The sequence below is a fragment of the Leptidea sinapis genome, chromosome 22 (assembly GCF_905404315.1).
Source record: "Leptidea sinapis chromosome 22, ilLepSina1.1, whole genome shotgun sequence".
NCBI lineage: Eukaryota > Metazoa > Arthropoda > Insecta > Lepidoptera > Pieridae > Leptidea > Leptidea sinapis.
The window spans coordinates 2,714,982-2,730,602 of NC_066286.1; the positions used below are offsets into that span (position 1 = coordinate 2,714,982).

The following is a 15,621-nucleotide window of genomic DNA, read 5'->3' on the forward strand; positions in this document are numbered from 1 at the left end:
CATCCTTTTTAAGTTTGGATCTTCTGTTATTTGGCCAGTTTTTCACTGAATACCTTGTCATTGCGTGGCATTGTATTCAAAGCGCGGTCAAAACACAACTGAACGAAAACTCTACCTAATAGAAAACGCGTAGGCAGAGTTTTGCTTCATACAATTTTTGAGTGTTATTGTGAGTCTAGTTGGTATTGTAAGTAAATGATTTTATTTCAACATTTCTGCAATCTCACGAGAAAGCCATTTATGCATTTTCAGTTGACTTCTGGGGACCTGAACTCAGTCAACTCTGTGAAGGCATTTTGTATTGCTTCAAGAATATTTTTACCAAGTAAATAATTGTCCAAATCACGGAAAATGGAAGAAACGATTAAAACGAATTCTCAAGTCGTGTGAGATCTTGCTGTATCAGCGAGCAATAACGGTGAAGATTGATTGACGAGTTCTGGCTGTCTCACAGTGAGTTTCCTCATTATTATTGATAATGCCGGTTCGATCCTCGTCTGCCACGTACCAATGAGCTTTTCGTTTTCATGATGATCGACATAAAACCATAGATCCGGCCACATATGGAGTATTGCTGTCATCTCTGATCTGGCGCGTCCCAGTATCAGCTCGATCGGTCAAATGACCGTGTGCAGCGCAGAGCAGCTCGAATTGTCTGGGACCCAGTGCTCTGTGAACAGCTGGAACACTTGGCGTTGCGTGGAGACGTCGCTCGTTTGTGTGTCTTCTACTGCCTTTATCACGGGGAGCTCCATTAATTCACCTGATTCCTGTCGCCGGATTCCACCTTCGCACGACACCCCACAAGTAAGGATATCATCCGCACCATCTGTATGTGTGGCGGTCCTACGCAGTGCGGTTTTTAAGGAACTTTACTGAACCATACGATCCTCCTCCATAAATAATCATCAATGTGAATGTAAATTGCTTGAATAGAATATCTAAGGAAGTTGTATTAACTGTATTATATATTGAAGTAACTACCCAATAACTATCACACAGTTGCAGTAATTTATTTTTGGCGCCCAGACAAGGGAGAAAGGGCTACTCTCGGGGAAAATGATGGTAGGAAGTGTTGGTTATGTGGGACTCACTCAATGTGGGACACAATAGAGGTTAAAAGGCATAAAGGCATAAAAGGCATTTATTTTCTCAAAATTGATTCCTTTAGAATTCTTTTTGATGTCATTTCTTATACTACTAGATACTACTACCGCTTCGGAAACAAATGGCGCTCTGAGAGAGAAGAAGCGGCGCAAGAAACTCTCCCAGCATTCTTTTTTTTTGCGCTCTTTTCAATAAAAATATACAATATTGTACAGTTGCTATAAAATAATCACAATCTAGTCCCAGGCTGTCCGATCATTTAGATATTCAGCAGTGGAGTAATAGGATTTACGACAGAGCCATTTTTTTATAAAACATTTAAATTTATTTATAGACAATGCCTGAACAGTGGCTGGGACTTTATTGTAGAAGTGTATACATTTACCCTTAAAGCTATTATGTATCTTATGAAGCCTACTAGAATTAGTTACAAGCAATAGGTTAGCTTTGGGCATGCGCCCACTAAGCCTTCATCTGAGGGGACGTCAAAAGAGACAAATTGCTTTGGACAGTTTGGAGTTTTTTATGACTTTGGGATTCGCATGTGCGAGGACAGTGGGTTATCAATTTTGTGTTAGTTTGAACTATCACCCAATGCAATGTTCGTTTGTAATCATCCTAAAGAATCCACACTCATCACATCACAATTCGCCCCAAAATTCCTTCATTTCTGTGCTGGAACGACATACTAAGGCAAACTGCAACGGGTTCCTCTTCTTCCCTGCAGGTCACTTAACCCATGGTGCACTTATTTCTCAACCTTTTTTTTACTGAATTGATGCAATGGAGTCAATATTATGGAAATGCTAACATCAAATCATATCGCTATCCTGGGGTTCATTTTTCAAATCTAAGTTTCCTCTACAGAAGCAATTAAACCAAAAATGCAAGGTATTATTAGATGTATTGTCTTCAAACACAGCAATTGACATTGCGAGCTGTTTTATAAAAAATACTCTAATTTGCAAAGTATTTTTACTTATATCTGTATAATTACTTATATGTTTATCTTTACTTTTAAAGAAGATTAAAAAAACAATTGTGACATCAAACAATCCAATCCATTTTTTAAAACTAGAATAATATTGTAGCTGTTTTCATGTGAAAAAAGCATAATCAAATTTTGCCAGTACGCCAAAATGGCAAGTTCATACTAAAACCCCTAATATAATGAGCCTGCCTGTGAATACATCCACATAGTTTGTCCTTCTTCGATTGGTAAAAACTATAATGGACCACACTATAATACTAAAACAGTATATATTATAATCCCCGCGCTTTGGGAACCGGAGCGCCCGACAAATTAATGACGTCATAATGTCTGTGAATCCAGGTAGACAATACAAAAATCACCAAATAGAAGTACTCTTTGCGCAATATCGACTACCTGCTGACGTCATACAGAAATTATTATAATCCATCCCCGTTCGAACGTGCGGTTTATTATAGCATTTACTTCTAAGACGCTTTAGTTAACGGCCTACCTTTGAAAATAGGTTATCCTGACTAAAACTGGCCAAATTTGAAATATACAATGAGTTTTAATTAAAAGTGAAATCACAGTCATAGATTATAGTTGAATTTACAATGCAGGATGGATTAACTGGCGGCGCTAAATTAGAATTAGTGCGGAAAGCTGGCAAATAGCAATCGCGCCATTGTTCTGTACATTATCTATGTAGGTCTGTGATTACAGCAACTGGAATTAGTACCCAATGAATGAATTTATCGTACCATTCGCTGCTAAATGTAGGTTTATACTTGGCAATATATCATAATATAAAAGTGGGCGATCCATTGAACAATTGTACCAGGCTGTCGGACAGCAGGGAAAAGTGGCGAATGCTTGTGATGCGAATCACATCTGCTACAAAAGACGTCACTTCGTGATGACCACGACCTGCCAAAGTGTCACGAAAAAGAAGAAGAAGATATAATATAAAAATACATAGTAAATGTGAAACTGTACATCCAGAAGTGTAACGGTTCAAATTAACAATCATTTCCTGGACGTACATGGGAATAAAAGTGCAACTGCTACTGAAATTGATTTTATAAGTATAGACGTGATATTGCACGCCTCATAAGCGAAGCGTTTGAGGTAGTGCTCTCCTCTACTCTCGACATTTCAAAAAAAGCAGTTTTCTCGAAAATGAAATTGATTTTTTATATCACATTTACAGGTTCAAATGAGTGCACTTATGTCTAGTCAAATAAAATGAGGTAAATAAAATATTATTCATATTTTATTTACCTCATATATATATAATGAATTTGTCAAATATATCATAACATCGTAAAACATGCACCCTGCTGTCCTAATGAAATTGTTTCACAGCAGAACTGTCAAACCGTGCGTCAATAAATTCTCTCATAGAAATTATGTATGGACACATCAAGGAAAAACAAATTGTTGTTTTTATTTAATTTTGCAGCATTCTCCTATTTATTCACCTCTTAAACCTTCCCTGGACTTCCACAAATAATTCAAGACCAAAATTTGCCAAATTGGTCCAGCCGTTCTCGAGTCTTCGAGTTCGAGCGAGACTAACGAACAGCAATTCATTTTTTTATATATAGATAGATAGATAAACAATTATTCAAACAATTTCTTATTTTTTTAAAGCGATAACCACAAGTCACTTCTGGGATTAATTAAACAAATAAAATTTGAAAACAAAATTTATGAACTATGCGGGACTCGAACCCGCGACCTCTAGTGTTCCGTGCGAGCGCTTTCCAAACTGAGCCGATCGTATCGTTGATAAATCTTGTATGTCTTGTTTAACTCTCAGGTTGTGGCTTCATCAACAGGATCTACTTTACAGTTGATAGCTTGCTCAACCCCAATACTTGCATATTATTAAATTGACTTGAGATGTCGCTCTTTTAAATCTAAACAATATGTTATTTTTTTATTTAGAACAAGACGTCACCTTGAGACATAAGATGTTAAGTCTCATTTTCCCAGTAATTTCACTAGCTACGGCGCCCTTCACACCAAAACACAATAATGCATACACATTACCGCCAGTGGCAGAAAAAGTTAATTTAGAGTAAAAAAATATTTTTTTTGGTAAGACGTATCAAAATTTGAGTACGTATAACTAATTAACCTACTATTTTCTATGAAAAGTTAAATGAGTTGAAAACTAAAGATAAAAGTATTGGCACAAGGTTCCCGCTATCAAAACTGCTCAGAGGAGAATTAAACATTTTCATTTCGCTTGGCAGCCTCTGTAACAACTGGCTCAGAACTGGACAGTTAAGTTAATTTAACTTTATATAACTGTTCTGGTATCCATTGTTACTAGTTATAAAGTTCTAATTTTTATTTACTAACAGACTTCAAAAAAGGAGGAGGTTCTCATATCTTCGGTATTTTTTTTATGTTTGTTAACTCAAAACCGATTTTTATGATACTTTTTTTATTTGAAAGCTGGTGCTTCCCGTGTGGTCCCATTGTAATTTAGTCCAAATGTGACAATGGCATCCATGAGAAAACCATAAAAATCCTCAATTTGGTATACATACGTATAGCAGAGTGGATGATAAATTTACGAATAACTCAATATCGCGCCAACCGATTACGATGATTCTTTTTTTATTGGAAAGGATATATTTCAAAGATAGTTTGGTTAGGTTCTGATTACGGAATCAAGGACAAAGTAACGGAACTCTTCAATTCTTAGGAGCAAAATAACGATACTCGGCCGAATCTTTTTTATGCTATAAGAATATTTAAGTAATCTACCATAACATAGTTATGGTCAAGTAATTGTCGTAGTCGAATATGATGATCCCTCCTTAACGACTTACAGTTATGCGATGCGATCTATGGCAGAATTTCTAACTGTCTGTAATCCAATTGTAAAGCGCTTACGTTCATTGCTGCATTGAAAAATTAGGTGTATCTACACATATTTAGATAAATCGTAAGTTAGTTTACTTCAAATTTACTAAAAATCATATAAAAAAAAAACAAAAAAGCAACCGACTTCATATACACTATTCATAAACAATAGATATAATATGCACTAAAAAGTATAAAAATAATTGCGTATTTTTATACAATATACTTAATTAATTTATGTAATTCTAGTTACGATTATTGTAATTTCAGGCGGCCATTTGCATTACTTTCTACGCATAAGCGATCAACAAAATGACATAAATTACTTCGTAGTAAAAAATCCTGTTGAATAGTAAATCATATATAATTATTATAATAATATTTATAAGTATGTATATTGTATGGCAAATATATCTATACAACTTGAAACGATAATAGCAACGACAGCCTAGAAGGTGTCGTTGAGATTATCGTAAAAGTGACGTTTGATTATTTGTCAAATTCGAATATTCGTCTCTGACATTTTCAACTAAGAGTAGGGTTAGGACCGATAATATCGAAAAATGTTTCGTTCGTTCAATCATCGTTTCGACATTGAATATGATGGAACTAAGAGTAGGACTAATGCTATGATATATCGAATATCGATTTTAGGAGTAAGCCCCCTGGTTGATATGTATATCGATAACGTGAAAACGTATCAAAAAAATTCTAGGATATAAGACAAAAAGGAATATTTATAGAACAAAAAGAATTTAGTAGAAGAATCATTCGATACCAAAATAAATTAACATGCTAAGCTTCTAAGAATAACGTTAAGTTCATATTGGAAAAAAATCGACCGGAGTAACGCCCTAACTCGTCAACAGTTGAAGCGGAAGTGTGAAGATCCCATCTCCACTCTCTATTCCTTTCATGTTCAACAAAATGTTATTGATAATGTCTCACGAAAGTTTAAATATTGGGAAATCTAGTCTCTACCTCGCGTCGTGTGAACGCACGTTGGTGCGAATGTAAAAAAACATGAATTTCAATACACATGTAATGAGCTCACTATACTCGTAGCCAATAACAATAATAAAAAAAATACGGGTTGCACTCCAGGAGTGCCTTAGACATTTTTAGATGGGTAATATTGGGATATGAATTGCATTTTATTTATGAATTGTATTTTATTAATTATTACAAACTTTAAAATACATTTAATATTCTTTTATGAATCATCGTTAACAATTGCGACAACTCTTGTATCATCATCATTATCATTAAAATTATTACAATTTAAAATAGAAACTATAGATTCATGGTAACTAAAATAGGAAATATTTTTTTTTGATTCGAATAACATATAATAATAATATATCTACATTTTATTTATTGTTTATCTAGACGCGTTCACGGTCTGCTATATGTACATGCATTTATGCACATACTATAGCTTCGTCTCGTAACGGTGACACGATTTTATGTCATCTAAAAATATGCGTACCACGCTAATAGAAGTTTTCACTTCCAAAATTGGTTACTATATTCCGCTTCCGCTCACGCGCGGCCCCACCTTACCGCGTGTACAAGTAGTCCAACGATAAAATCAGTTTCTTTGAAATATTTTCCTTTTGATATCCTTTATGTGTTTACGAGGAACACAGAGACCGCAAGTCGGAACGCCCATTAATTTCCAACTTTTTCCCATATTCGAGTGGTACTGGGCACAGTACTTTAATTGCACTTCGAATTTATAGCCTGAGTAGTGCTAGGGTTGTCGCTAACTCAATAAGTTCCGTATAATATCTAGTGTAAAATTTATCATAAATTTCTAATTTCGTATCTCAAATTAAACCAAACTAAGCCCTCATTGGATTAATCTATGCCTGGCTGTCTGTCACAATCTTTTTTGCTTAAAGATGCATAGAGGTATCAAATTATGGTCTTTAGTGCTGCAACGTATACGTCACTGTAGGTAGATATTTAACTCTAAAACAAAAAACTGATTTATAAGCATAATTGTCCCTAAAAAGTTCGGAAAGCGCTTTCTGAATTATAAAAGATATTTCAAGGATAGATTCATTTTACAAATTGTTATTTTAAAATCTACTTGAAGTATTCTTTAAACTGAAATACACGAGTAGCAACCCTATAAGGTCGATCCAAACAAACGCCAGCCTTCCATAGTTGAAGCAATTACAGCGTGCACGGGCTAGAAGTTCTTTGAAATACGGTCTTTACGACTTCTGAACTCCTGGTAGTTTAATGAAATATTTTCGTTTGAATATGTCACTCGTATACTACTAAGTAAGGGCCGATTTTTCAATCCTAAGATAAATCACCACATAACTATCGAGAGAGTAAAATTAACTTACTGTTTATCTAACGATTAAAAGTTTTGAATTTTTCAATCGGTTTTTATCCAAAGAATAGTTGTCTATGGTATTGTCGAAGCAACTTCATACTTCATACGTGCAAGCGAGATGGACATATATATTATTTAACGTATAAGACAGAGAAAGGATGCTTGTTTGACATTAGACATTTATCACAACAATTAATAACAACAAACCTCTAAATCAGTCGTTTATTTGTTCAGTTTATTTCAATTTAAATTTGGTTTCGTGGTACTTACTTCTATGATATTGAGGTATTATTAAAAAATACTACAAACCTTTGCGTTTCATATTTAATTTTATCCTCAATCAATGAGACTAAGTAGGCAACAGTATCTTTTTTTAGTCGAAATCTCCTCCAGAACTCATTATCATTCCAGATAATGTTGTGATCTGGTCTCTCTCTCACAACTCTGGTTTTTCTGTCCGGAGAGTTTACAAAGTTGAGGAAATGGATTTCTTCTTCAATCGCGAAGTCGTCAATTTTCTCAAAAATATCCATTAAGTATATTAAAATTCTACTATATTAGATAGTAATAACATAAATTACGTGTGTAGTCGTCAAAAGATGATAGTTATTAGATCATTAGATCTTTTGACATGAGCATAGATAATACACTTATAACTAGAGAATGACTTATCTACAAATATAGCCTAAAAAACTTAAAAATACGTCCTAATTATCCTACCGATAGCTCTTAACCGGCTCCCAAAGGGGCCGATAAATATAATCGCCCGATATAGTCTTAATTCGTTCGATAACTTCTATCTGCCTGTTGAAAATCTTATCTAGTTGTTTAACTGAAGATTGAAAAATCGGCCCTAAATAAGTAAAAGGCAAGCATAAATTATGTCATTACTTTAACTTTACTTTAAAATTTAGTTGCTAGCGACGGTAGTTATAAATTAATTTCATACCATTCTTCGGAATTGAATGTAGATTGTTGTAATCTTTTACAGTAATTATGTAAAATTCCTTGCTTAGAACTAAGCATCGAGTGCTTTCCAATGTAAGCTACAGGTAAATAGTCTTTCCGCACGTCATATTCAAACATGTTCGTATTGTCCAACGAAAACACAAAAGCCTTCATTTTTTTTTAATTACACTCGTTCAAAGCTCGGGCGGGTCGCTATTAATTATTCTACTCGTTACTTTTTATAAAAATATTCAATTTTGTTTCAGAATGTCGAGTAGCTAGCAACGGATGACGAATATAACTGGATTCTAAACACTAAGTGGGATTTGGCAATATGGCAGACAATGTCGCCTTTGATGATGAGGTAATTTTCAAAAATTTTGTGAGACTACGGACCTCTGAAGAAAACAGTCATCTCCTGTGACTAACTACTTTCCTCGTACTTTTTCACAAATTTTATGTATTCAGACCGCAGACACGTCACCACGTCGCCGAGAGGGGGTTGGCTATTTATAACTTGGCCCCAGTTTATAAAATTATCATAGCCTGCAATGAAAAATTTTATACTTAGACACTTAGTGGTAGAACCTCGGCAATCTGAGCAAATATCTGGAACCCACTTCATAATTATAATTAATTAACAAATTAGGTAGATAAAAAAAGTATGTACATGTGGCATGGGTAGATGCTCTTGGGCGTCACGGGCTATTTTGCCTAAAATCGGCAGGCCGTATCAGTCGTCACGCCAGCATTAATGAAGTCATCTGCAGGGCATTTGCCGCTCTTAATATACAAGCTGTTTTAGAGGAAAAAAACCCGCCGCGATGGTTAGCGTCCTGATGGAATGACCCTGGTGGCTTGGGCACGGGGAAGGGTGCTGGTGTGGGACGCGACTTGCATCTACATTCTGACTCCTTCTCATGTCGCAAGTTACGTCAGTTGGTGCTGGTGCTACTGCTTCGAGAGTCGCAATTATGTCGGTCTCAGTGAGTCTTACATCTTTGTGCCATTTGGTGTCGAGACACTTGGCCCGTGGGGCCCAGAGGCGTGGAGAATGTACAAAGTACTATCTTCACGCCTCAATAAGAATACTGGAAACCCAACCGCTATCAGCTATTTTGATCAGCTTAGATATCCAAAGCGGAAATGCTGTCAGTATTCTTGGTACGCTTCCCCGATATGATTGAAAGTTCAATTTAATATAATCATAGTACCTATTGTAAATATAGTTAGAGGTTTTGTTTTATTTTTAATATAAATTATCAAAATATACTCCATCTACTATCGAACGTCAAATAAAAGATTATTGTTAGTATTGCAAGCATATTGAGACTGGCAAAAGACACATACATATAATTATCCTATAATTTATGTAAAATATGGTTTATTTCCATAATAATTCTAGCTACATAATTTAAGATTAAATACTTACTCAACCTCTGCGGCTTCCCGAGATTTTTTGCACAACATATTTCTCGTTGACGACGGTTGGTACACGGACCCTAAGCTCGTTAACGATGTTATTCCCACCGGCTGAGTGCTATCTCTTGCAGAGTTTTTTTTGCATATCAGTTATGTGTCGTATACTTCCAACAGGCGTTGTTTTGCCAGGGACAGTGCTGGATATGAGAGTTATACCGGCCATGCTCCCTCGAGAAACTGGCAGTCTGTTTGCTCCTACCGGGATTCGAAGCCGAGACCTCTATCTAAGTGGGCAGGTCCTCTAACCACTGCGCTATATGGGTTCATCATTACATTCTAAATACTGAAAATGTATTACGTCCAATAGTTTGTCTGTTGACCCCTGAAGCATTCATTTTGGAATGGGTGGTAGTTTTTTTGACTTTCAATAAGTGGCGTCACATCCTATTTTGAATAAAAATATTTGAATTTGATTTTATACAGGATAGTATTTTATACATTTATCTTTGTTCACTGAGACAAATTTACTAAATCCTTTACATATTATGTCAAAAATGGCTACATTTCTACTAAGATTAAGGCGCGGCTTTAGGCACGGCAGTACACATTGAGAGAGAGAGTTAATCTAGGAACTAAATAAATAATATTGTTTAATACTGGGAAACTGCTCTGTTGGTCTACAATTTGCGGTTGGGTGCCGAGAAACTTAATACACTTCCAAGTGCAAGCCTTAATGAGTTGCTTTAGGATATTGTGGAGCCGGAAACTGGTACAGTAATTATATTTTGATAAACGTTTTGACGGGTGGCTCGTTAGCGGAAATCCTTGAACAAAATTTGTCCCTCTCATATTTTCCTTTGTATTTTGAATTTAATTTGATAAATTATGAAATTGGTTCAGAATATTTTGTGTTACCATAACATCACAAGGATTGATAAATAAATTGTATAATATAAAAAAAAGAGTGATATATTTCAGGGGTATAAAATTGAGCATAACTTTTTCTTTGGAAAAAAAATCGGAACTGTTTAATGATATCGTGTATCCTAGCCGTTGGAGGACTTACTGGAATTATCATCAGACGTAGTAGATCTATAAATTTTACAAAATATACAGTCAGTAAATATAAAAAAAATCAAATATATAAAATTCTCGTGTCACGGTGTACGTAATTGAAATCCTCCGAAACGAAATGTAAAGGGTGGTCCACTTTTCTTACGTACTTTATATGGCAATACTACGTTTGCTGGGTCAGCTAGTATACTATAGTAAAAACCGTTCCGTACCTACTTCCGTATCGTACGAGATATCGTACTATGAACTTATATTTTTATTTTTATATTTGTCAAATCACTCTCTAAAAGTAAATTTAGCACGTCTAAATACAAAGATTTATTTTTGGTGCTTCTGCTACTTCTCATGCCCGTTGTCAATATGTCTGAAGTTAGCAGAAGGCCAATTTAGTACATCCAAGTTGCAATTTACCCGCGAAAACTTTCTCGAGTTATTTAAGCTATATAGTCGTATATGCTTGTTTCGTTCTTCTGCAGCTTCTTCTGAAAGTTGGCTTATTGGAAGAATAGCTTCTTGTATTACTTCAGCGGTGACGTAAGAAGTAACTTAAAAATTTAAAATTAACTAACACAAATAAATCAATTCAGGAAACTCAAAGTTTAATAACAATAACAGCAGTTGGATTACGGCAAGCTTTATATAAAACATTGTAACCCACAGAAAGTTCCTGCATACTATCAGTACCGGGACAGTTTTCAGAAGTTGGTAATGTTCGCCGGAAAGTTTGGCGTAGCGATTAACTGGATCATTTCCCAAGACAACGATCCATTTATAAGAACAATATTAATTTGTTCCGTCTATCTGCTCTGCCAATTAGTGATCCGATCTCGATGTTTTGTTTTTAGCTGTGGTCCCAATTGTAGCGGGGTGTATGTGTTCGAATTTACTAATTTTTAAATATCTGGAGCATTCTTCATAGGAAGCCTAAAATATGAATTATCTTGTGCAGTTTTCTTCCAAGGGATTATTGCTACCACATCTTTGATAAATGTCCAAAACTCAAGATTTCATGACATAGATATGTTTTCGTGTACCTCTAAAACTAAGTTAAAAATCACGAAATTTCAACTAAATTGTAACAATGTTTACAACTGCATTATGTTAGATTTATTTATTAACTGGTTGTTTGCTACTAAGTGTAAATTTAAATATTAAGTGTACTTAGTGAAACTGTTTAATGAGACATCCTTGTGTTTATATTTCTGTTTATACTATATCTATTTTATGTTTAAGGATGTAAATATTATATGTATTTCAAAAACAATAAATGAATTAATGAAAATTCCTTTCTTCACTACTGGGCGACATTGTTACTAATTATTAGGTATATAATTTGTTCATACCTATCTTCCAGCGTTAGGAATCATTTGGGAAAACGTGCGATCCCTCTATTTAGGTGTATAAAGCTTCGCCTCTTTGTTAATTTGAACACTTACACCCCGCTATAACTGGGACCACAGCTAAAAACAAGGCATCGATTGTACTCTCAGGAATTGCTAATATTCTATCCTTGGTAAATAATTTTGTTTTTTTGCTTTCGACTAGCTTAACATATACATATGTATATAGAGCTAGTGCTGCAGGTGTTCTTGTTTGAAGGGTTATTCTTGTGGTACTTTACAGGTATATAATAGGCATAACATCTTTGCATTAGAATGACGGATACAACAAATTTATCAACTTGACGTTGCGTCAGCTATTCAACTCCACTGAACAAAACTCCACTAAACAAAACTTTTGTGATTTTCAGCATAAAAAGTGATAATAAATATAAATGATAAAATGAATAAAGAAATATTCCGATAAGTAATTATTTTCTGAATAATTTTCAAAATGATATCACACATTTCATTTCGTAGAATTGTAAGAAAATACGATAATCTAATAAAACTGTTGTGGAATAAATAAAAGAGAGCTTTAAATGAATCTTACAAACACTTGGTTCATATAGTTTATTAAACCAGTTTGTAGAAAAAAAGGTTACAAAACAATTCATTCACAATGACGTTATAATCACAATTGCTAATGTTTACCAGCGGACCGGAAAACGCCGATTGTGGGGCCACGCGTCAACTGCGAAAATAGACAGGAAATGGAGCAAACAAAGTTACATTGGGCAGTCAGTTTGCGAACGATTATCGTTTAACGATTGGATTCTATTGATCTGTAGTGAAAGGCCGGTAGCATATCTATAACGTTATGCGTTCCTAGTCGCAAGTAAGAAAATATAAAAGCATGTAATAATTGATTGTTTCATTTCCTGAATGCTCACACACTAAATATCACCCAGCACATTGCCTGACTTGTTGACACAGTGAATTACACATATGGCTTTATTTACATTATTTATTCAAATTCAAATATTTCAAAATAGGATTCAAAATCACTTATTGAACTTCAAAATTTACCATCCATTCAAAAGAGACTGCCTCAGACCTGAGAAGAACGGGCGCAAGAAACACAGCGGGTTTTTTTTTAATAAAAATATGGATTATAATGTAATATCGTACAACAGACATTTATAAATAAAGAGCATGAGGGTTTTCGCTTCATTCCCAGTCTTTGGTATCATTAAGAAAATCGTTTATGCCATAGTAACCTTTCCCACACAAACGTTTTCTAACAATTCTTTTAAATTTCGTAACACATTTGTTTTGTACATTTTCTGGGATCCTATTGTAGAAGCAAATACATCGATTAATAAAAAACTTACTAACTCGACTTAACCGAGTAGTAGGCATAACAAGTTTATGTTTGTTCCTCGTGTTAACATTATGATAGTCACATTTTCTAGAAAATTCCTCAATGTGCTTATGAACATACAAAACATTATCAAGAATATATTGAGAAGCAACAGTCAAAATGTTCACTTCTTAAAATTTTGCTCTCAATGATTCTTTAGGACCTAGGTTATAATATCGCTAAAAGCCCTCTTCTGCAGCACAAAGATGATATTAATATCGGCCGTACTGCCCCATAACAATATAGCATAGGACATAGTACTATGAAAATAACTAAAGTATACTAGTCGCGCCGTATCAATGTCAGTTAACTGTCAAATTTTTTTAACCGCATATACTGCAGAACTAAGCCTATTCGCCAATCCTTCAATATGAGGGCCCCATTGCAATTTAGAATCCAGAGTAATGCCAAGAAATATAGCAGTTTCCACTGGTTTTACCACCTCTCCGTTTAATATAATATTCACATCTACATTTTTGACCTTTAACGCGGTAAATTTATTATTAAAGTACATAAAAATACATAAGTTATTAGAATGTATTATAATTTTCACCCTGTCATATAGAACATGCTGGTGATATAAAAAGACATGATAGAGCTCTAGTCTGTGGATTTAGGATTGACGTTAAGTATAATGTCTCGTTGCATTGATGACACATTGCTTCTCCTAACGGCTGATTTTAATATCACATCTCTAGTTTAAGGTTTAAGTAGGTAAACGCCGCGACAGGTATACGTTATTGTGAAATAAATGCTTTTACCTACCAGTTTAGTTATTATTCAAGCTTTGGTTACGTAATATGGCTTAAATATACGATTTTGCTATAATTCTGTTACAAAATATTCGTACTGTCTACTAATTAGATTTATCTGATGGTAAGTGCAGGGCGTATCTTCTCAGTACTATGTAGTGCCGCTCAGGATTTTTGCTCGGTAGAAAAAATCTAGTTTCTTTCTTCTTTCTTGAAAACCATACTGTGGAAGAACGCCACACATCCAGATGGTGGGTATGATATTCTAATTGGGCGACAGGAATAAGATCAAGATTCGGGAAATAATGAAGTGATGTCTCTAGACACAAGAACAAGAAGTGATATACCCGTTCACTGAGCACGGGATTCCCGACAAATTGAGCAACTCTGCGTTGAACGCGGTCAAATGGATCGAGCTGATACTGGGGTGCACCAGACCAGAGATGACGGCAATACTCCATACCATACTGCGCTTTGTAGAGCGCTAGAATGTGGGCCAGCTTGGGATTGCAGTCGTCACTTTAAGTCGTAAGAGATATTGCATACGTGCAAAAATGCCCAATAGTCTTTAAGGATAGAATATTGAAACTATAAATCATACAATTGGGATACATGAGGGATACATACAACTAAGTTGTACTTTCCTTGATATAAAAAAATCCGAACCTTTGTCTAAAAATTAAAATAAACACATGAAAGATCGAGATTCAATGTAGAAATCGGCCGTAGATTAATTAAGTTTTGCCTTTCACATGATCTACGAGTATGTAAACCCAGCGCTCGATTTGATTGCAGTCGGGGCCTGAGGTAAAGAACGGGAGCTCTCCCCCCGCTCTTCGCTGGCCTCGCCTCGCGCGTCTATAGTGTAGTGCTGTGCCGTTATTTTTTTGATTTTTTATAATGACTGAACCGAGTCCATCTGGTATCGTTCCAAAGAAAAAAAACAAGTTTTCATTCATCGCCATGCACGAGAAATGGCGAAAAATGTTTTAAACAATGTGTTGAAGACAAAACAAAAATTTGAGATATAAATAGTTAAATAATTTCATTTATATAATTTAAATTTAGGCTTAAATGGTAAACTTTAAGCTTTGATTAAATTTATCGACATATATTATTATGGTTATCCATTATAATTACGTCACATCACTATCGCATTCCTAAACTCTGCATTCAACTAGCGCGTCATGTGTAACAGTGCTAGGAAGTCAATAACAGGAAACAGTTCTATAATCCAAATAAGTTTTTTTTTGTAGAATTGGAGGACAAACGAGTATCCTGCTGTTCAGTGATCACCGCCGCCCACATTCTCTAGTATAACCAGACGAATCACAGGAGCGTTGCCGGCCTTTACGGAAGGAAGGAGTTTTCTT

At 35.0% G+C, this 15,621-nt stretch overlaps 1 protein-coding gene across 2 annotated transcripts in view; it reads left to right on the forward strand.

The window, feature by feature from the left end:
* LOC126970970 (inactive dipeptidyl peptidase 10) overlaps positions 1-15,621 on the forward strand; it is a 193,052-nt gene that overhangs the window by 18,943 nt on the left and 158,488 nt on the right. For both annotated transcript variants that reach the window (XM_050817125.1, XM_050817126.1), the window contains exon 2: positions 8,525-8,622. In XM_050817125.1, the coding sequence (XP_050673082.1) occupies positions 8,593-8,622 (30 nt within the window). In that variant the 5' untranslated portion in view covers positions 8,525-8,592. The remainder of the gene's footprint in view (positions 1-8,524; positions 8,623-15,621) is intronic.